Source organism: Heliangelus exortis, chromosome 3 (assembly GCF_036169615.1).
Source record: "Heliangelus exortis chromosome 3, bHelExo1.hap1, whole genome shotgun sequence".
Taxonomy (NCBI): domain Eukaryota; kingdom Metazoa; phylum Chordata; class Aves; order Apodiformes; family Trochilidae; genus Heliangelus; species Heliangelus exortis.
The window spans coordinates 84,939,139-84,962,892 of record NC_092424.1 but is presented as its reverse complement, the minus strand read 5'-3'; the positions used below and the strand labels follow the sequence as shown (position 1 = coordinate 84,962,892).

Here is a 23,754-nt window from a genome sequence, read left to right as displayed (position 1 = left end):
ATTGAAATGACTAAAGTATAGTAAGAAATATATATTATATACGATATATATACTTTACTATATATATATACACTATATTATACTTTACTATATATACTTTACTATATACTATATATATTATATATAGTGAAGTATAGTAAGAAAACAGTGGTGGTTTATTTAAATACATACATTATACTCTTTTATCTGTTCAGGAAAGAAAATACCAGTACTGTGAACAACCAGTTTCTGATTCTCTTTGCTTCCCAACTCAGGGCTGACTAGCAGTCAGAGTAGAACATATTTTTAAGAGGGAAAGGACTGTCCATCTTATTTGGAAAAGAGACTTTTAATCAGCCTCATTCAAGAGGCCACAGAACACAGAATCTCTTTGAGGATCTTGGGATTAAGCATGGAAAACAGGGAGGATTAGATGTTATTGATGGGGTGTCAGGGTTCAGATTAATAGGGAATATAATTCTTTGAGGAGGGAAAAGCACATTTCCTTTTAGGTTAATCAACACGTTGTGCTAAAGGACAAAACCAACTGTCTTTGACCTCCTTTAAGTGCAAAAGAGCAACACTCCTTGCACAACAACTGCTCTTCCATGACATGTCTTCCTTCATGTGTTATCAGTTTAAGTGATGGGAAATTACTTCCAAGTCATAAGTGCAATGTTTTCCATAGCTGTAGATTTGTAATAGCTTATGCTAGACCCTGCAGTATTGAATTTTTATTGGCTTTTTGCCAGAGTTTGAAAAGGATCCAAACTTGTAATGTGGAGAGTAAAAGCTAACTTCCTTAGAACAGGCAAAAACCAGTTTAGATTGCAACAGTAAAAATGGATAGATATCAAACTCTCTATCAGTTATTCAAACCTGACCTTTGTGAGGGAAATACTGATTTGCCAAATGGGAATGCAGAACATGTCTCCAGAGGAAATCCAAAGTACATGGTTATAAATAATATGCAAGGAAAAAAAAGTCTACAAAACACTAAATTACAAAAGGGAAAGAATGCTGAAAAAAGCAAAACATTGGTGATAGGAAAGCTGTTTGGGAACACCCACCATCTGAGCAGCATACAGAAACCACAATCCATGCAGTCCCTTTGCACAGATGGGGCAAAGCATGCAGAGGCATTGCTTGCTCCAGTTAAATGTGAACATTCCTCAAGTGGGAGAAGCAATCTTTCCACAAGATTCAATATAAAAACTGTGAAGTCAAGCAAGTAGGTATCAAAACAGACCAATATAAAAAGTATCTTTAAGGATCTGGAGTGGACATACCTATAATACAGAAATCCAAAGAGAGTTTCAAGTTTAGATGATGATAAAAGCACAAACACAAACTGAAAGTGCAGTTCTGACAACTGTGAACTGTGTGTGAGCTACAAAGATGAATTAGCAAAGTAAGTGCTGGACTTTTAAAATTTATAGGCTTCCATGGGGTTCCTAAGGAAAGGATGTATGTCATGGACAGGATAATAACTTTAGTATCAAATCTGAACCAGACAGGAATTGGCTGATTGCACCATATGAAGATATGATCACAGGAAATGTATGTCTCACAAAGATATATGTATGTTTTTGAGAGGATGTGAAAGGGATCTGTTCTTTTCTTTTTCCAAGAGACCAAAATTCTGTAAGCCTTGAAAAAAAAGATAGTAGGAAAAGCTGCAAATCATCAGCAAATGTCATAATTTGTAAAACACAAGGCTTGGTGTACTGACTCTCAAAGTCTGGTTATTGGACTGAAGTAAGGAGATCAAGTAAATATTTTTACTCAACCTGATGAACTGATTAAAAATATAGCCAAATATGTATTTGACAGCAATATTTGATGAGGTGGCAGTAGTATCTTCAAGAAACTAAATGCATAAGCAGGATTTCAGTAGTGAGTAAAGTGCCTTCCAAGTCTAGTTTGCCAAAATCTACTAATTGTCAGAAAACTCTTTCTCAAAATTGCTTTTTTACTGGAAGCATTTCAGTACATATCATCCCAGATGACTGTCAGTGTCCCAGGGGTTAAAACATGCATTTATGTAGTCCTAGGGAAGCTCTGTTAATGAGCTTTGCAAACTGGAAAACAGCAAATAGAAATCACTTTAAAAAAAAAAGATCACAGCAAATGTAATTTGCAGAGTCTCTAGGATTTAACAAGAGCAAACATGCTATGTACAAAGAAAAAAAAAGAATAACCACCCTGTCCTGCTCTTCTCTACAGCATGTCAAATGTTGTTGGTTAATTCACATGCATATGTTCAGCCGTAACAATTAGCATAAAACCCTTGCATCAATACAAAATTAACATGGATGCCAGAATATAAAAGGATTCAAAGTCTGTATTGGCTGGTACCCATCCACTATTTCTTTTGGACACAGCTAAAGATATCAGATTCTTCCCATATCTCAAAAGGATGATTTGGGAGCTGTGTTGCTACACAGACATGTGCTTGAATGTCTGCCTGTAACGTGTGACATTAGAAATGTGACTACAGCAGAAAAAAATGCGTGAAGAAATCACAAAGGAAATGCAAAGGCCTGGGTACAGCTGTACAGAGCCTCATTGTTTTCACTATCGAGATAATTTTAAAACCATTAAGACCATTTACTGCTGATATTTTAATAGAGAGAAAGAAGATGTGAACAAGCAGAAAGCAGGGAATGAAAATATTTGGAAAGCAGAAAACTGTCCTACAGCTATCGTCTTCTCTCAGGAATTCTCTCAGCAGTGTAGTTTTATCTGACATAAGCAAATGATCTTGCCCAAAGCAGTGAGTGCAAATGGGAGGGAGTGGGAAGAGCCATATTAAATGGTGATGCTCTCTCTGGGTGGTGGGTGTCAAAATCCTTTCCCCTTGCCATTTTGAAAAAGGGTTTTCAAAATGGTTTTTCAAAAAGGGTTTCAAATGGGTTTTCAAAAAGGGTTTTTTTTCCCCTTGCCATTCCCCTTCCCAATGTGAAAAAGAGTTTTCCATGATCACCAGCATCTTCCTAGGACCACATCCATCAAAAGCCAAAGGGAGTTTTGAGATGTCTTTGCCCACACATGCTGCCATAGTAATCACTGTAATCATGATGTCCCATGGTCAGGAGCAGAGCTGCCCAACACCTGTGTCCATTAATTCTTGATCCAGAAGATCACCAGGCTGGTGATGGTGTGAAGTGGATCTGCTCATCTGGAGAGGCAGAAGGGTGTTTGTCCTTTCTTCATGGATGCTGAGGAAGGTTAGCACAGTTTCAGGGCTACAAATCATGTGTTGGGGCTGATATGGCAAATACTTGTATCTAGATGTATAGATAAGAGATGTATAAGAGATTATGAAAAACATAATTAAATGGCAGCAACCTAATTCTGTTCTGTGCTTTTACTCTCTGATTCAAAACTGGGTTTTCCTTGACATAAAAATTCTGGATTTTTTTCTGTTGTAAGTTAATAAAGAAACATGGCTGTTAGGTGCCATTTCAAGTAATAAACACTAAAAAAGCTAAAAGGATCTTGGATAGCAGAAATCCTATGTAACATATGACTAATTAACAAGCGTATCACTGGGATTTTAATAAGATATCAATAGACTTGTAGCTGTGTATTAGTTTAAAGGGCACATAACTGATTTCTTAATAATCCTCCATTAATGTAGAATCAACATGGGAAATCTTAATCATAATCTGGAAAAGCAAGAGTAGTAAAAGTATCATATTCATTATAAAAATTATTAAAAGGTGCATGAATTTCATTTCATGCTTATTGTATATTGCCCTGGGAGTTGAGCTGAGGGCTCTGGTTATGATTTATATACCACTAATAGGGTCTATTCTGGGTTATGTTTTCAGATTTATGGCCACCTCTCCCACTGTTAAACTGCAGTTGGAAAGAATTAAAACATTAGTTTCTTAAGTGTGTGTATATATATATACATGGGTAGATATACTTGTTAGCTGTTTAAATCAAAGATCTACACTTCTAATGCTGAATCAAGAATAACACAAATGTATATTCAAATTACACTATTATTTTGAACAATAAAGTGTGCACATATTCATATCTGCTGATTTTAATCTGGCAGCTAGGCAATATAACAGAATTGTTCCTAGGCAATATAACAGAATTACACCAGCTTCTGAATCACTACTTACAGCTCAAGCCTTCCTCAGGTGTCTCTGAGACAGACTGGTGGTGCTCTCCACCTCGGATTCCAACATTTTTTGAAGTGTAGAGCTCAACTCTGATGCTCAGCACTTGGAATGAGTAGAGGGCTTTTTGCTTGCGAGAGGGATGGAGAAGCTGAGGTGTTGTGTTCTTGCTTTAACTGAAGGAGAACACAATCTTCTCCCTTTTAATGAGGAATAATAGAGCACTGCTATTTGAATAGTATAGACTGTTCATTGGCATAGAGTCCAGAGGAGGGCCAGGAAAATTATCAGAGGGTTGGAGCACCTCTCCTGTGAAGACAGGCTGAGAGAGTTGAAGAGGCCTACAGGAAAGCTGCAGAGGGAATTTTTACAAGGGCATGGAATGATGGGACAAGGCAAAACAGGTTTTAAACTCGAAGAGGGTAAATTTGTATTAGATATTAGGAAGAAAAAAATGTCCTGTGAGGTGGTGAGACACTGGCACAGATTGTCCAGAGAAGTTGTGGATGCTTCCAGAAGTTCCTGGAACTTTTGAAGGCCAGGCTGATGGGCAGCCTGGCCTAGTGGAAAATTACCCTGCCCAGGCAGGGGAGTTGGAAATTGATAATCTTTAAGGTCCCTTCCCACCCAAAGCATTCTATGATTAAGAGGTTTTACCAGCTGGCGACTCTCAAACAAGTCAGCCATAAAGTAAAGGATGAGGATATGTTTATTCTCCCTCTTTTCTGACTGATTTGGAAACATTAGGCTTCCTTGTTTATGAGTTTTTAGGGAAGAGGGAGAACCTCCCAAGCACTATCAGATGACATTGCTCCTATTCCTGCTATGGTGCTACTGTAGTGAGCCTGTGCTGATTTACACCATATGAGCATCTGCAGTGCAGCTACACTGCAGACATGTTTTCTTCAAGTAGGGAAACACTTGTGGCCTCATTAAATCTTACTTGTCAGGATTAATTTGATTTGTTCTAGTCCATTTCCCAGGCTTCTGACAATGTCTCTTGTAGAGCCAGTTCTATGAGCTCACGGCAGGCAACCCCTTACATCAGTCTGCAGTCCTGTTGTCCTAATTTACTTGCCTTTAAAATACTTAACCACACAATTTCCATAAAAGAAATATAATTAAATAAAAGACAGAGCCATTGTCTTGTGGGTGGATTTCCTATATCCAAACCTCAGCTCATTTTCGCATTGTAAAATAATGAGGAGCATCCTCAAAGAACAGCACAGAGTGCTCAACTTGTGTCCCTTTCTCAACTCAAAAGTGGTTTGAGTTCCCACAAATGACAGTCTACATCCAAGGCACCTAATTTCAGCAGCAGCAAATTATTTTAGGTTTTAATAAGCAGTTACGTAAATGAACAAGAAAGCTATGATAAAAACAGGGTTTTGCTGTTACAGTATTATGCTTGGGGAAATCTTTATCATTATTAGTACTAGAGAAGCATATTAATGTAGACCATTTCAATGAATCATCATTTTTATCCTAATTAGATAGGGGGAAAAAGGAAAAAAAAAGTGCTCATCCTAGCTGGATTGTACAAAGAATGCTTGATTTAATTCATTATCAACCCTGTTCATTACAGTCCTCCAGAACCATCTGTACATAGAAATCTTGCCCTGGGTGACCTCTTATTTTCCTTTGCTGACATTTGTGTGGCTCTCATTTTTCTAGTGGCAGAGCAATGAAGGCACATGGCAGATGTAAAAAACTTCAGGAGCACACTGGCACCTGTGTTGTGTATTCCAAAACCAAGGAAATCTTTTATCAAACGTCTTTCAGCCTTGCTTCTCTTTCATATGCATATTTCCCCATGACAATTGGAGCTGTGTAAGCAGAAACATTTCAGAATGAAAAGTTCATTGGTATGGATGAACTCTGAAAAACTTTCCACTTTCCAAAGCAGCAATGCATCTGCCATAGCAGTCACTGCAGGGTGCTACCAGTGACCTTAAATAGCCATAAAAAGTTACAAATTGTGGTGACTGTGGTGCAGGGTCAGATGCAGCTGTGATTGCAAAAGGATAAAGACATAGAGGAAAAGGGAGAAATGGCAAAGGGCAAGGCATCCCTGCTCTGCCTCTGAAGGGAAGGTTCAGGTTCCCAGTACATTTAACCTTGTTCACCAGTTCAAATACAGGCTTGCTGAATTTTGAAGGAGGCCAGATTTATCATCTGTGAGGAATTTTCCTATTCTGATGTAAATGTTGTCATTCTTATTGCTCAAGTAAAACAAAATTAATGAAGGTCCATCATATTATACATAGGACTGAGATACTTGGAATGCATCATTTCTACAGAAAGCCTGCAAATCATATGAGGTCTAATGGCTTATTCCAGCACATGCCTTTCCAATTACGTTCTGATTTTCTGTTTCAATTGCTAAGGAACTAAAGCCAGGTTATTAAAAAAACCTAGATTTATGCTTAATTTTGTAATAAGACATTAAAAATAAATAATAATAAAAAAATCCTGATCTTGTTTGGGATGAATGCTTCCAATTTTTGTCCGTGGAAAAGCAAGAACCTTGTGACTGTGCAGCTGCCATAGGAAAAGATATTGTCATTCCTTAGCCTGCATTAGCTATGCAAGAGATCTGACTTACATTGTGACTAAGCACACTGATTACTAAAATATTAGTTTATTCACAGTGGTGTTTTTGTCTCTCAATCTCAAATCTCAGATCTCTCAATCCAAAACACAACAATATTGCAATATATAGTACTATGAAGAATTTCTTTTTAAATTAATTCATATTTTCTAGGAAAATCCATTCTCTTTAGACTTTATTCATGATGGTATGTATTCCCTTCCAAATCAGTTATTCTTTGAGGAAGTAACAGTGACCAGGATATAAGTATTTTTAAAAATCACTATTTCAGAAAATGCAAAAATAAGCATTAAACCACATCTCCACTTTATTGATCCCCTTTTCTGTTATTAAAGCTTCTACTGTATTTTGAAACCTCCAGAAATTTGATATGTGTGGAAGAAAACCATATGTAGTATCTTTTTTAAATAAGCAGTTCTTTTAGTGTTCAAGTGCAGAGATGTATTTGTTGCATTTGAGCTCACTTGCTATTACTGCAGTGGCTGTTGTTAAAATTTACTTAAGTTAATTTTGAGAAAATATCACCATGCATAAATTCATAATGCTGCTAGAAGTGGTAACTATTTTTCTCAAGGAATGAACAAAGATATTTCAGATTGTTCAGCCAAAAAATTTTACTCTCTTACCACACCCTGAAAAAAAAAATTATAAAAAAAATTTCTTTTGCCCTTTTTGTCTCTTAGAATAGATATAACCCCATGAGTTTTCTATTTGTAGGACATGTGTAGGTGCTTTGTGTGAGACTCATAGGATTTCTGCCTCTGACACACAAGTACACTATGTAGTACAAGAGCCTCTCAGACACGTGCTTCTGACACACAAAGGCTTTTTTCATCATTGTGTAACTGAGCAGGCGTAGCAAATAGAAATTGCTAATGGTGGTGGAGATGATGAATACAAAACTGCATAGCACAAGAAGGAACCAGAATAGTAAACCACCAAAAAAAAAAAAAAAAAAAAAAAAAAATTACCTCTTTTTAACTTCTACCATGAGTTTTGTGATTCTAATTTAACAGAATTGAAGTAGAACAGTCCTTCTGGCATCATTAAGTACTTTCTGTTCCTGCCAGTTCTCAATCAGGGGCCCTACTGGGGTCTAGAGTGTGACAGAGGACATGGTCCTGCGTGTCAGGATCAGCTCTTGTAAGATGCCTGTGACAATGTCAGAGTACTTACAAAGCAGGAGGTGTTTCTCATGCCTCTGTACTCACAGTATGGAAACCAGAAACTTTAGTCCAATTAGGTGTGATTAGATTTTAACAAGGAAAAGATTTTATGGGAAGCAAATGATGTTTCATGCTTTGCTGGCTTCCTCAGTTCAGGAAGGAGATTGAGGTGCTGGAGCAGGTCCAGAGAAGAGCCAGGAGGCTGTGAAGGGATCCAGCACAAGTCCTGTGAGGAAGGGCTGAGGGAGCTGGGGGTGTTCAGCCTGGAGAAGAGGAGGCTCAGGAGAGACCCCATCACTCTCTACAACTCTCCTTTTCTATCTCCTTTTCTATCTTTTGGTAGCCCTGCCCCAAAAAAAGAAACTCCATCAGGAAAATCATGTCAAATGGCCTGAATGCCTGCCATTAGCCCTAATAAATTCAAAGATGGCATCTAACAATATGTAAACCATATTTGACAACTCATGATTTAACAACCACTATAAAAGTGGTGGTTAAATAACTAAAATACATATTGCTCCTTTTTTTCCAGTTAGCTTCTACACAGAATTTCCTACAAGGAAATGTACTACAAAGTAGCCAACTGGCAAGAATAATTGGTACTGTATGGAGAACTCTATCACTTTTGCATATAACCCTTTCTAAATTTGTATGTCCATGGACTTAAGCTGAAGTTTCTTGTAGTAGAACGAAAAAAACAAAACCATAAACAATCACACTCATTTTTCCATGTGCTTCTTTCTAACAAAAAATGTGACATTTCTTTAGCTGTGTTTTAGCAGGGGGATCTCATTCTGCTTTTGTGAGTCAGGAATTCAGTATGTGATTTACCAAACTGGAAAACAAAGCACTGAAGAAGTCTCTAAAAATTCTTTCAGTGTGATGCAGTTATACAAGCTGAGATGCTTTAGGAAGGAATACCACAATTTAGAATTGGTTTGTGACAGCAAAGGCAAATTAAATAAATAATTTTTCAAGGCACTTCCAGTGATCATAAGTCAGTAAGCATTGTTACATGACATAATATTAATAATGCCATTTGTTAGGTAAATTAATGCCAGCATTGACATACGTGAAATTTACAGACTTACTGGCTTCTTGAGCTTTAAGGTCTCAGAGTCTAAAAACATGCAAACTGTTTATTGGGAAAAAATCAGTATTGCATCAAGTCTACCCTTGCTAATATTCCCCTATCTAATTCATTTGCAGTGTTTTCTTAGCAGTACCTCATGCTATAGACATCACAAATCAATTGGCTGACAAGGAACAGCTTTCTCCTGGACATGGAAATACATTCAGCTGCCAAATAAAATATAATTTTCATCCTCTTCTTCTTGATGAACTGCTTAAGAAGTTCCTTCAAGTATTTTTTCTTTTATTGAATACACAAAATTTTATTTTACTACTCATAACTTTATGGTGGCATTCCAGAGGAGAATCTAAATTAAATTTATCATTTCATACTAGTGTGTATGTATTATATCACTGAATATTCTAGGGATTCAGATTTCCTTAAGGTACAGAGCTGAATTGTGACAAGCTTTATTGCTCTACTACTCTATTGCTGCAAATTCTGTTGACATCATTGTTGCACTGAAAAATTTCATGAAATGTAAGTTGCATAAATAAAAAAAATTTTAAAAAAAGCCAGAAAACCAGGCATTTTTAAATGTTTTAATTCATAGATTGTCCAGGGAAGTTTATGCCTAATGTCAACATTTATTTACTGTTTTACAGACCATTACATACCCATTGTATTTAATTACACTGGCATATATCTTTAACCTTCTTCTAGGAATAAATTGATTTCCTGAATTCTTCTGCATCAATTTAATAATTCCACTTGTATATTCCTGCAATGTGAACATATCTTGCAAAACATTCAAGCTAAGAACTACTTTTATGGATGTGGATATAAAATGTGTGGGCTTCACTAGCTGCCTAAACTCTGCTCTGATCATCTTATCCAAAGTTACTGAATATTTTGCTTTGTTCAGGGTTTTGGTTTTTTTCAGTATGATTCAGTCCTTCAATGTGTCATAGTAGCCCATCTTGGCAGACATTTAATGTTATTTAGGTTAGATTTGGACCCTTCAGAAAGGAAATCTGGGGACTGTATTTTTTGTGTATATTGTATACAGTTATTATACAGATATATTATTATGCTGGGGAACGGTGTCCCAGGTTTGGCTTGGGGTCTCCAGGTGCTCAGGGTGTACTGATACACACACACTGTGAATATAGGGTTCCTGAGGCTTCATTGTTGGTTATCTGTAACAAGCATTTTTCCTATTCTTCATTTCTAGGAATTTGTCATGATTGTTGTCTTTGGTTTGGAATTTATTATTCGTATCTGGTCTGCTGGATGCTGCTGTCGGTACCGAGGATGGCAGGGAAGACTGCGCTTTGCAAGGAAACCATTCTGTGTCATAGGTGAGTGTCCCAGCTCTAATTTAGTTTAAGATACAAATAAAAGCTTCCCCTTCTGTTTTCCTTCTGAATAAAAACTCATGGAATCAGACCCTGTCTACAGTAAACGGGTATAAATTCAGAATAGCTGTGTGCCAGCGGTCATCTGCCCACAGCTTTTCTAGATATAAAATAACACTCAGCCTCTGTTTCTTAATTTCTCTAAAAGATATCTTCCTATGCATGTCATACAGATGGTATATATATTGGAATAATGAAGGACTGAGAGCTAATCTCCTTGAAAATCATGGGAGCTGTATGCATTTAAAGGGCATGAATACTAGACATCTTCTATACACTTGCATGCATACTATGGACATAGGTACATACATTGTGTTCTCCTTATTTAACCTCTGTGATAAAATGAGTACAGTGCAGTAGGTTTGAAAACCTACCTAGAAATGTCTTCTAACAATATTGCTGCTTCCTGTGTTGCTGCTTCAGCTTTTGTTTCTCCTCTCTCCATACAACTGGTGAGATTTCTTCCAGTGATTAACTTTCATCTGAGGTGTTAGTTCCCAGCAAAAGTGAACAAAAGGGTTCTTCCTAATCCAAACCACTGCATATTATCATGAGGTGACTGATGTGGATTTCCCCCCTTTCTTTTAAACAGCTCATTGCTACCTTTTTACTGTTTGTGAAATAGTTCAGTCAGGTGCCCTGGCACAGGCTTTGGGGAGTGTTGGGGTTTACTGCACTTGATTGTGGTTTTTCCTCCTTTTCTGGAGTTCATCTACTCTGCTTGTTGCACCTATCTTTACGTAGGTGATCTCTAGCTTTAAAACATCTTCTCTGTGCCACTTGTAACTCCATTATTTGCTAGCAGAACTAATTACACCAACAGTCTTTTGTTTGTGGATGTCTTTCTGTCCTGGATCACTGGATGAAAAGGGAACTTTGTTCTGCAAAACACTGCACAGCTATGAGAGCAGCTTCTGGAACCTAAACCAGTAAATTGAATTTCTTGCAATTAATTATTCTTTGTCTCTCTTCTTCTGCTGTTCGATTTTTGTCCATTTCTGGACTTCAGCATCCCTGAAAGAGATTTCAGATGTTCAGCATCCCTCCAGAATTGATCTTTTGAAGAACAATCTTTAGCAAGTCTTATCTTACAGCTCTTGTGACGTAAGGTAGCGATTTGCCTGACACCTCAGCTTTGCAGTGAAGGTATTGTGTGCCCTAGCAGGAAAGGTCAATTGGCTGTATTAGCCAGAGCATCAGCAGATCTAGACACAGGATTATCTCCTTTTACTTATTAGTCCACAACTAAGATACTGCAGCCCAGTTATGTCCTCCAACACTATACATGAAAGCCATCAGTTCACTGGAGCGAGTGCAGTGAAGGCCACCAAGATGATGAGGGGCTGGAGCATTCACTATGTGAGGAGAGGCTGAGGGGCCTGGGCTTGTTCAGCCTGGAGAAAGGATGGCTTCAGGTGACCTTAGCCCTGAGGTCCCCTTAAAATCACATTGCCAGTTTCAGCCTATTACTTTTCATGTGTTTGTTTTATTATTTACTAGCTCATCCATTGGGTTATTCTTTCTGCTTATTGCTACAGTGTAACAATAATATTTTACAAGACTTAGTCTGTTTACTATTAATTAAATTTGCTATATATCTCCAGCAGATCTGCCCTCTGATTATTTTTGTGATCAAACATAAATCACATAGGGGAATGGCCTAAGAGCTAGAAATAATAAACTTGAGACTTGCCTCGAGGGTCACATTCATACAACCTTTCTTTTTTTTTTTTCCATTAATAACCTAATAACCAGAAACATTTTATTTGAGGCCAAAGCTCTGTACTTATATTAGAGTGCCTACCCTGACAAATTAGTTCGTCAAGCACACTCTGTGTGCTACCAGGTTAGTGATGATAGCTATCAAATTATTTGACAGCTTTGTACACTTGTTGATTTCTGTGAAAATGAAGAAAATAGTGTGATATTAAATCTTGATTTGTAGTTTGTTCTATGTCAGGAGTGACCTGTCATCCCTTATTTTTATCCTGATTGTGTATGAGCTTGTATACGTAATGCAAAGGGCATACCAACATACCCTCCCAGGGACTTAAAGTATCTACATAAAGATGTACTTATATCTGCAAACTGAGTTCCTGGGCTTGGCTGTCAGCACTGCAGAGCAATGTTCCCATGTTACACTTTGCAGAGGAGTAGCAATCCAGGCACTGCATCTCAACTTCTGCCTCTGGGTGCCAGGAACTGCAATGCCCAGGGAAAAATCTGTGTCTGTCTGCACCTGAGGGAGAGATGTGCTCCCTGGAGATCCCCAAAATAAGAGGACATGTCTGCTAATCAGGAATAAAGTGTAGCATCCCCTACCCTCAGAGCCAGCCAGGAAGCATCTTACATTTTCCCAGGGCAACTGGATTTCCTGGAGGTTCAGCCCAATGAAAGATTTCATGTTAGCCCATTAGCAGTTTCCCCACAGCTGCTTCTACTTTACCTCCAGTCAAGCTACATCACGATGGAAATGTCACAAGTTCAAATTCTGTTGAGGCTGCAGAATGAACAAATTCCCAAGAGGAAGCTTAAGTCCATTATCTGTAATCAGGCTCTTGAACTTCATGGCTGACAAACCTTGTTTCAGAGCATTAAGTGATAGCAGCGGCTGTTGCATATTACAGGATCTATTATTCATTAATTAGAGTGGTAATGAACCATCATATGGCACTTTTGTCAGACCTTCCTAAACAAATCCGTACTAGTGAGTTACAAGATCTGCTGAACCTTTAGTTTGGATTAATTCATTATACTTATGTAATGATATGTTGTGTGTCTGTCACCTTGGTATTTAGACACATTATATAGTTTAAATACAGACAGATAGTGAATCTGCTGCTCATGATAAACAATATAAACAGCCTTTTTCCAGTATAATTTGAACTCTGAATAACCCAGAGATGGTCTGTAATTAAGTATATGCTTGACCAAGGAAGCACATCTCACATCACAGCTCATTAATCCCACCAAAACCGAGTTCCAGAAGGAGAAAATTCCATGTTGAGGGGGTCTTCTACCAGCCCAACTTGAACTCATCTCAGGGACATTGCCTGCTTCACTTCAGAAAACACTCTGATAGCAGCAGTAGCATTAACACTGGAAATGTCAAGTTCCACAGCCAATTTCAGCAGCCATAATTATGTGCAGTGAACAGTGTTCTTTAGGGGAATTGTTCCCAAATTGTGTAGGCTTTTAAAACTCTCATTTAGTGAGATATCTTCATGCTTGACCATCTCGGCAGTACAGTTGTTAGTAATGTGTAGGATAAATAATCTATTCTCAATATCATCTCTGGGCACTATTTTGTTGCATTTACTTCTGACAACTACTATACTCCCTGCTGACAAAGGCAGTGTTTGCTATAAGTGAAGACCTCATGCTCTGCTCTTCTCTTTCTAAATGTGTCTGCTTTCAAAAGACACCTGCTACTTTAGTATGATCATAGAATCATAGAATAGGCTTGGTTGGAAGGGACCTCAGAGATCATCGAGTCCAACCCTTGAACAACTACCGCCACAGTCACTAGACTATGGCACTGAGTGCCATATCGAGTCGCTTTTTAAATGTCTCCAGGGACAAAGAGTCCACCACCTCCCCAGGCAGCCCATTCCAATGTCTGATCACCCTTTCCGTGAAAAAATTCTTTCTAATATCCAATCTGAACTTCCCCCGGCACAATTTAAGATCATGCCCTCCTGTCTTACTGAGAGTTGCCTGGGAAAAGAGACCAACCCCCGCCTGGCTCCATCCTCCTTTCAGGGAGTTGTAGAGAGCAATGAGGTCTCCCCTGAGCCTCCTCTTCTCCAGGCTGAACAGCCCCAGCTCCCTCAGCCTCTCCTCATAGGATCTGTGTTCGAGTCCCTTCACCAGCTTGGTTGCTCTCCTTTGGACCTGTTCGAGGACCTCAATGATGAAGAAGCTCATCTTGAAATTTCTTTCTGGTATGGACTAAAGAATTCAGCAGCCTGCATTTGTTGATCTTACACCAGAGTCTATTTTGAGTAGAAAAGCACCTACCATGGATTGGGCAACCGAAGTGAGATGTGTCCAGTGACCAATTCTTTCCTGTTGGGGAAAAGTAGTGTCACATTTCATCTTCTTGAAGTCTGGAGGTCAGGGTTTTGATCTGAGGGTTGAGCTTTTTCTATTTGCATATTCTGTGCCTTTGCTGAGGTATCTTCTGATAAAGGAACTCAACAAGGCTAATGTAAGATTTCTGATTAAAAGATTTTTCACTGAAAAAAATATTTGAAGTCAAAGTAATTAATGGAAATAAACCAATTCTTTTTTCCCAAGGAAAGGCATTTTTTAAATTCAATCTAGATTCTTTTCTCTTTACCATCAAAATTAGAAGTGCTCTCTCTCTCCCAGATTTGCAAAATAGACAGTAACAGAGCTTTTGGTTTCTGGGTAAAGTGTGGTTACATTCTTGCTCTTCCTCCTGGAGATCTGGAGCAGTAAATTACACTCTCTCAGACTAACTGAAACTATCCAAACATCAATAAATAATTGTTAATTGGTCCAGAGAGAGATTTGCTGATTTACCCTGTCACCTGGTGTTAATTGTAGTCATCTGTTACGTGAGAAACTTTGGGTTTTTTCACCCAAATAATAATCAGGTAATCGTAAATAGACAATTTCAGCAGCACATATTGAAAGAGATCCACACCAGAAAGGATGAAATAGGTTAAAGCACTGGGATGTGAAGAATCAGAGACTGTGAAGACATGTTTGTGTTAGAAAGCCTGTGAAAAGTCAGAGGCCTTTTACTAGACAGAATTTATTTGTGATATTAGAATTGGTTTCTTAGAACACTAGTAAATACGTTTTCTTAAGTATGAGAAAGTTATGTCTATTCCAAACAAGACTGATATAACTCTGTGCCTGTGCTAAATACTTAGCAATTCCTAATTCAGTTCACTTCTGTTAGGAAAGTATCCTAAAGCCATATGTCACAGTCAAATGATTTAGATACAAATCACCCAGATTCTGTAAATTATTTATGGAGTCTTTCAAATGAGTGAAGATCTCTTATATTTAAATATCAGAAAATATATTAATAACAATAACAATAACAATAACGATAATAATGTAATGCTGTAAATACTTTCTGTCATTAAATATTCTGTATTATAAATATATATTCAAGAACTTCCAATGCTGCTTATGAGCCACAAGGTTTCAGTGCCTTGGAAATGTACAGTCAGGGGCAGGTAAGCATCTGAAAGACCAAGAAGCAGTCAACATTTTCTGTTTTTTAGACTTAGTATGTTCAGTTTTGCTCACATCTTTTATGGACTGGCTTTAAACTTGCTCTGTTAAAGATGCCTATTATATGAAGATGCTTACAGAAATACCTTTGTTTTAACTACCTGTCTCTATTTGGTTTGAAATGTTCATATCCTGACTTACTACACTGAATTCTCATTGTTTTCATAGACAAGATAGTTGCTCAAATTTCCAAACATATGTGTAAATTGTCCCATCCAAAATTAAGTAGTTGTTAGGGTAAGCACTGGTGTGGAAGTTAGAGGCAGACAGGATTGTGACAAATTCACTTACTTGCCTAGTTCAGTAGTCTCAAAAACAGTATGAGTTGATTAATTTTTCAAATTTCATTGTTCCTAGCATCTAAAAATCATATTTTTGAAGAATTTACTATGTCAGAGCCTAACTGATATGCAAGAAAATACTCATCTTTCTTGGATTCTTTCCAGATGTTGTGCTGCAGATCAGCTGCTTCAGCATGTGGCATCCCTTGTAGCTCCCATCTCAGACCATCAGCTCCTTCCCATAACTCTGTGACAACTGCTGCTTCAGTGGCTCTGCAAGCTTAGCTTTTGCAGCAGCAAATTATGCTTTCCAGGCAGAAATCTGAATTGTCTAGGAACTGTATTGGTCCAAAATAGCATCTTATTAGCCTGGGTGTTTGCTATTTTGAGCATTTACAACTGTCTGTTCCTCTACCCTTGGCATTCATGCAGTCCTCTCATGGGACTATGATATCCCTATCTTGTAACACTGTTTTATTTCAAAAGTCACTTTCAGGGTGTCTTCAGTCTGATTAGCATACCTATATTTACTTAGGGGTTCTTTGGCAGCACGTTAACATAAATTTGAATCTTAGTGCCTCGGAGCAGTACATCAGACTGTTGTCAGTCTGACTATTTGAACCATGAATAACTACTCTTGAAGGTGTTAGTCAGTCAAATTCAGCTTTCTCTCATGGTGTTCCAGCCCACTCCCTGCCAGCCCAAATTAAGAAATTTGAGGAGTTCTAAGTGGAGTTGTTACATTGGCATATACTGCAGGAATCTTTCTAGAATGGTTTGAAAGCACCACACAGCTTGAGGAAACCTGGTGAGAAATGACAGAATAGAATAAGGTACAGTAGAATAGAACAGAACAGAAAAGAGTATTTCAGTTGGAAGGAACCTACAATGATCATCTAGTCCAATGTCCTGACCACTCCAGGGCTGATCAAAAGTTAAAGCATTTAATTAAGGGCATTGTCCAAATGCCTCTTAAACACTGACAGCTTGAGGCATTGACCACCTCTGTAGGAAGCCTGTTCCAGAATTTGAGTAACCTCTCAGTAAAGAAATGATTCCTAATGTCCAGTCTGTAGGGTGATCTGTGTGATTATCCAAGGTGTTGTACTGTGGCCACCTATTTCATTCCTGGTTTTACATAATATTTACACTTTTATTAATTCTTGTGCCCAGATCTCTTTGTTCCCTTTACATTCACCTTGCAGCATATGACAGCAGGCAACATGCTGCTATCTTATACCTGCAGTGTGTCTTTCCATCTTTTTGGTGCTTCTAGTTCGTAGTTATTACAGAGCACTGGAACAGGCTGCCCAGGGGGGTTGTGGAGCCTCCTTCTCTGGAGACATTTCAAACCCACCTGCACGAGTTCCTATGTGACCTTCTGTAGGGGTGGGGGGGTTGGACCAGATCATCTTTTGAGGTCTTTTCCAATCCCTAACCTTCTGTGATTTCTGTGATTACTCCTATGCCTGTTGGACAAGGTAGAAAGCAGGGGTGGGGGAAAAGGAGCTCACCCAATGGGGAAAAAAAAAAAAAGGATTTGAAGCAAATACAGCATGTGGCATGACACAGTCTGATTTCCATTTGGAGCTAGTTTAAGGGTCATTTGGATGTGGTGTTGGGGGATATGGTTTAGGGGAGAACTTTGTAGAGAAGGGATGATGATTGGACTTGAAGATCCCAAGGGTCTTTTCCAACCTGAAAGATTCTCTAGAGTATTATAGAATATTATATATAATGTCACAACCTTATTGCCATCTTTGCTGAAGACATTGCTGTGTCTCCAGGAAAGGGTTGTAGGTGCACTTAGTTAAAAAAAAAAGTGGTTTCATTTCATTTCTTGCCATGTAGATCCACAGGCATCTTCAGTTGCATTAGAGATATTTGTTTGTATTTAGAGATGTTTTTGTTTCTTCAAATGTCATCTTCTGGGGTCTGATCAGCTTAAATTTGTTAACTGGCAAGCTGACAGTTTAAACACAAGCTTTGCCCATTGTTACATTCAATACAGTCAAATTGATTGCTAGCTGTCTTCATCCAGCCTTGCAACTAGCTTATTAGTGATCACAAAACCTGAAGAAATTCAGTTTCCACAGATCATTCAATTCTTTTACATCCCTTCAGAGATGTGTGTTGCCACCAGCACTGCTAAAGTGACTGATGGGCAGAGTAGTCCAGTGGGAATTGCAGGAAACCTCTGTTTTTATAATCATGCCTCAGAGACTTACACTCCAACTGTTAGATTAGAAAAAGACTTGTGACAAGTGGAAAAGTACAGTTTTTAATTCCTCCTTTTTACAGCTTCTGTGTTAAATACAGCAATTAAGAAGGATTTGATAACATTGTGTAACAGTTATGGTATTTATATCTCAAATTTCATATGGCTAAATAGAAATATTTGCATGTTTCTAGAAGGCAATTTGGGCATGTTCTGCATATTTTAATTTCTTCTCTTACCACCCCTAGCACTTAAGCACCAGGCTCCCCTAACCTCTAGACTTCTCTAAAAGAAAGATTACATTTTTTACTTTTAAGATTGTGCTGATAACTCTCAAAAGTGAGGATTTGGCCTTTCCTCTGGTATTGCCGTCAATGACAGATCTGAGGAGAGTGTCAAGCAGGTCTATTTTACATCAACCTGTGTAAGCTCCAAAATGATCTAAATGCTTATTTGAGCCAAGCCAAAGCTGTGGCTGGTGCAGAAAGAGGCAGCTACAGCCACTTGCTTCCACCCTTGTGCTGCCTGGTCCTGATATCCCAGGACATACATGGGACCCTCCTGGGATCAGCCCAGATGAAGGAAGGGCCCCTTTGGCTCAGAGCTCCCCTTTGACAGCCCAACCTGATTGTGAGATGCCTGTGCAAATGTCAGGAGGCAGCATGAAGAGGTTGTCACACAGAATGGCATCTTCTACTGTATTTAAGATCTCAGTTCAGAGGGATTGCCTCTTGGGTTTGTGAGAGTGCTACCAGATTGTTTTTCCCTCTCTTAGCAGAGTTTTAATTTATTTCTTCACATCTCCCACACCAGGAATTCCCAAGGGTGGCTGCAAGGTGCTCTGCATTAGTGTTCTCCAAAGCAGATAAAGCTTCTTGATGGCACAGTAATCATTCTTTGGCTACCCACAGACAAATTGCAGGTGGGATAAGTGGCTGGAAATCTCTGCTTCTCTATCATCTCAGCAAACTGGATTTACAGAAACAGAGGAGTCCCAGGAGGCATTCACACTGACTGTGAAGACATCCAGAATAGTTGTGTAGGTTAGGAATGCATGTTCTGGTTTTAGGCAGTGTAAGAGGCATATGCCTCTGAAGGACAAATTAGAAAACTTAAGATAGGAATTCTCTTTCAGTCAAGACTGAGGTACCCATGTTACTGCTTTCTAGATCTGCTTTAGATGACTCAGCTAGATACTGGGTACCTTCTGCTTCCCCCCACCCTGTTAATTTGAGAGAAAATGATTTATACTGCCTCATCTCCCTCCACCTGCATACAGGATTTTCCTCTCTCTCAGACACTCACCTTTCTCCTGTGCTCTTTTCAGCACCTTATTTCTCAGTTTTTGCCTGTTCACTTTCATCCTCACACACAAGACTTTTCTGTTCTCATGGCTTTTTGGCCTTTCCATTTTCCTATCACTGTTTCACCTTTACTTTATGCACAACCTGGGAATGCATCAGACGGACACTTCCAGACACCCTCCCTACCTGCCCCTCCCTGAGATTTTAGAGTATGATTGAGAAGGCCATGAAGCACAGAGACTTTCCCTGTTTCCCTGATATCCCTGCTGCCCTGCATCACATAAAACCCCATTTGGTGTCCTTACACTCTTGACTACTGCCAGATACCTCTGAAATAATTTTAATACTTGTAGTCCAAATAGCCAATCACTAAGTATTTTTATTTGGACGTTGGTTACTCAGTGACTGACTCATACAGGAATTTGGAAAAAATCCTGAAAAATCTTATCCCAGCAATTCAGAGAGAAACATCTAGTCTTGTCTTTAATTTTCCCTGCTTTTTCCTTTATATCATGTGGCAATGGATTTTACAAGCTAATTGCATGTTGTATTTCTTTTTATCAGATTTAAATTGTCTTTTGATCTCACTCTTATAAGGAAGGGTAAATAGAAGGCTTCCAACAGACCTTTTAATCTTCTGCTAGTTTGCATACCTCTATCTGCCATCTTGTATTTGTCTTCTGACTAACCACTCCTAAATTATTCAGCCCTTTCTCCATACACAAGTCTTGCCATGCCTGTAGTTGTTTTGGTTTTTTCTTCCTGATAACTCTGTGGTTTTCTTACAGCCCAACCTAATGAACCTCTTTATTCATCAGAGTTGTGTGTGTGTCTGGGTATCCATCCTGCTGCCTTTCCCTCCAGAAATCTTCAGGGTTTTTTCTCTCCACAACAGGAGTCTTTTTCACTAAGGTCTACAATCATCCAGAAAAAAGCCCCAGACATCATAAAGTGACTAACAAACCTTGTTTTCCCAGGGCTTGTAAGGCACAAAGCAGTTACTTGAGCAGAATAAGTGAAGATTAAGGGGAAGGATGTGCGTGTGTTACTTGTCAATGGTTTCTTTGGTTGGACACAAGTTGTGTTGGTGAACACTGGGTGAAAGAGACAGTTTTAAATGTGTTTCAGCCATCCTGTCTTAAAGCCAGATAAAGCTCCTGGGGAATAAATTTATTTTTAAATAAATATTTTCTTTATTCTTTCTGGCAGGTACATATTAATGTTTTATACTAAATATAAATTAATTCATATGGTTTATATATTAAACACTATATATATTAAAGAATATTAATTAATATGTTTTAAATATCAGTATGTTTTAATAACATTAAAGATCAGTTATTGGAAAAGGTTGATAAAGTATAAATCCATGAAAGGCTTGCAATTGAGCTTAATCTTAGCTTGCAGAAGACCATTAGATTTTAAAGATTTATTGAGCCAGCAAAGGTGTTTGCTGAGGACTTACTCAGTCCTTGGTTGCTAACACTACAAAGACAGGTGAGATGTTCCAATTAATGTTGGTATTCTTTGTTATTCTCCAGACTGAATAAAAAATTGTAAACATAAGTACAATTTAAAATTCAGCATTTGTTGAGCTATTGTCATTCTCAACCCCCAGAAAAATAATTTGGCTATCTAAAACAAAAGGTAAAATGACACAATTTTGATATATTTGCCATCATGGACTGAAAGTGTGCTACTCAGGAAGAACATACACATACTTTGTGTACTGTGGCACAGCAATGAGTACCATCAGTTGATCCATTGTTGAGGATGGAATTAGGATCTCATTACAAACTTTGATTAAAAAACGGCAAAAGAAAAATCTGACCCATCCTCCTCATACTGGCATTTCATAAGGGAATATTTAGTTTTCACATCTTAAAAATGCCCAATATTTACTCATTGAAAATATTCCTAGTTTTTCTGTTTCAAGATTTGTTGGAACTAGCGAGTCTGAATTTGTTGTATTTTATCAGCTTCACTAACAAATACCTTTGACTTCTTTCCAGTTCTCTTTCATTTTGTTTGGGGACAACATATGCATTGTGTGGTAAAGAGCTTTGCTCAATGTGTAGCTCAGGCATACCAAGGTGCCTGGAAAGAGAAGAATTTACTGGTGCTACTTGGAATATTCACAGATAGAGGAAACCTGGGGTAGTTCTTCTTCTTGTAGAAAGTCTACTGGTGACTCCATGTGCCAGGGTGAGGTCCTACGTGGTTTGAGCCTGAGCTGGGGCTTGATGTCATCCACACTGGCAGGGAGCATCTCACCTGTGCCATGCCATGGGCTATGGCCCCATTTCCCCACACCTGCTCTGCAGAACTGACCTCATCCCCCTCATCTGGGGACTCCCATCAAATCTGGAGTTTCAGCATCAGGACACAGTGTTGTAGCTAATCTTCACAGTGGTTGCAGTGGTAAAACCTTTGAAATAATGTCCTAAAGCATCCTTGCAGTTTAATGCAGAGTTTCTTTTCCAAGGCACTGAAAATAGATTAAACATAACACATTTTATATTATATTGTGTCACTGTTTACAGCCAGCTGGCAACTAAGCACCACACAGTAGTACTGTTATTTCATTATTACATATTATGTAGGCTTTATATGTCATGTAAATAATACTATGTATTCTTTTATATGCATTGTTTAAATTTTAATTTATTTTACTTCCCACCATTTTCTCTTTGCCAGAAAGTTAGCTTTGTTTGTGGGTGAGCTGATTTTCCAAATAGACTCACTTTGGAGATATAAAATAAATATGTATCCTAGAAAGAAGATACCTGTATTTTCAGGAGGTCACTTTCATTTCACATTGAAAAATATTGTTTACTCACATGATTTCAATAAATGAAAGCTAGAGGCAGATAGAAGGGTTCAAGATGGTTCATCTCTTCATTGCTCAGCTTATGTGTAAAGAAAATCCATGTTTTTATGCACAGATCAGTTTTAGTGGACTCCTTGTAACTGAAGTCAATGACTAATATAGCCATTTTCCATTATTACAAGGAAAAAAAAATAAAGTAGAAGTAGTAACCTCTGGATTTTTTTTAATTCCACTTCAGTGCCTAAACAGTATAACATATCTTTCTATAACTTCTTTCTCTTCTCTGTACCACTACCATACATCCCTATCCTTCTGTTTTTCAGCAGCAATAGAAGTCAATTTTCACACTCATATGTGTTTATCTCTGTGAATTATCTTTAGATGCAAAATTATTTCACTTTCCTACATCTAAAAATACCAAGTTGTTTCGCATCTTGAAAAGAGATCACAAAAGGAAGCAAAATCACCAACTTGTTTTGTTTGTAATGACAATTAAGATGGTTTCCATCCAGAGTGTGTAATACATTTGTAAAACACAAAGACCTTTTGGCTGGAGTGACAACAACATCTGCAAAAATCAAACGGCGTCATCCATCCCAAGAATTTCCTGAAGATATCCTGCCAGTTACTTTTACTTTTAGGTGACGATTAATCAACCTACCCAGCATCTGAGCAGAGAGATCTGATCCCTGACCAGGAAGAAAAGATATATTCAGACATATCTGAAAGCAAATTTTGACAGGACTCGAGCTCTTGAGTGGCATTATTTTTAGTATATGCAAAACTCGTATTGCTTGGGATTATTTTTGTTGTTGTTGTTGTTCATGGTTTTTAGCCTTTTTTCTTTTTCCTCTGTAAAACTGGTGCTGTAAATCTGCTCAGCATTTTGTGGGAGGTACAGAACCCAGCTTCCTGCCTCTCCCACATTGTGCTAGAGATGTTCAGGTGATATAATTCAATAGCTCACAGTAAACTGTTGTGTTGGGGGGGGTTTATAGACAGAGAATAATGCCTGAGATTTTTGCATTTCAGAGGATGAATTCAGGTGATCTCAAAAGACCATATGTCTACAGAGTAGTCTCTAAAATCCAGCTTGCAGATTTTGACAGTCTTGCACATACTGAATTGTACTTTATCAATAAATAGTTCTGCTTATTCCAGTGGGACAAATTACAAAATATTACAACATCCATCATCTTTCTAAATTGGTAATATTGATCTTTTCTATTAGGATAAGTAATTACAGATTTAATCTTTTTGTTTTGTTTTTTTTTTAATAAAAAATAAGTTAATACTCTGGACATTTTAAAGATAAAAATACTGAAAATTCTTTGTTTCTGGGGCAAATACTTTGCAAGGTCACTGGAAGTTCAGCCCATATTGGACCAAATTTTCCTGCCATAAATATGTGAAATATTCCACTGATTTCATAGCAAGGGGACTATTCACAGAGCAAAGGAACTGC

At 38.1% G+C, this 23,754-nt stretch overlaps 1 protein-coding gene across 2 annotated transcripts in view; it reads left to right on the top strand.

The window, feature by feature from the left end:
- KCNQ5 (potassium voltage-gated channel subfamily Q member 5) overlaps positions 1–23,754 on the top strand; it is a 274,997-nt gene that overhangs the window by 194,998 nt on the left and 56,245 nt on the right. For both annotated transcript variants that reach the window (XM_071741555.1, XM_071741554.1), the window contains exon 3: positions 10,199–10,325. In XM_071741555.1, coding sequence (XP_071597656.1) covers positions 10,199–10,325 — 127 coding nt within the window. The remainder of the gene's footprint in view (positions 1–10,198; positions 10,326–23,754) is intronic.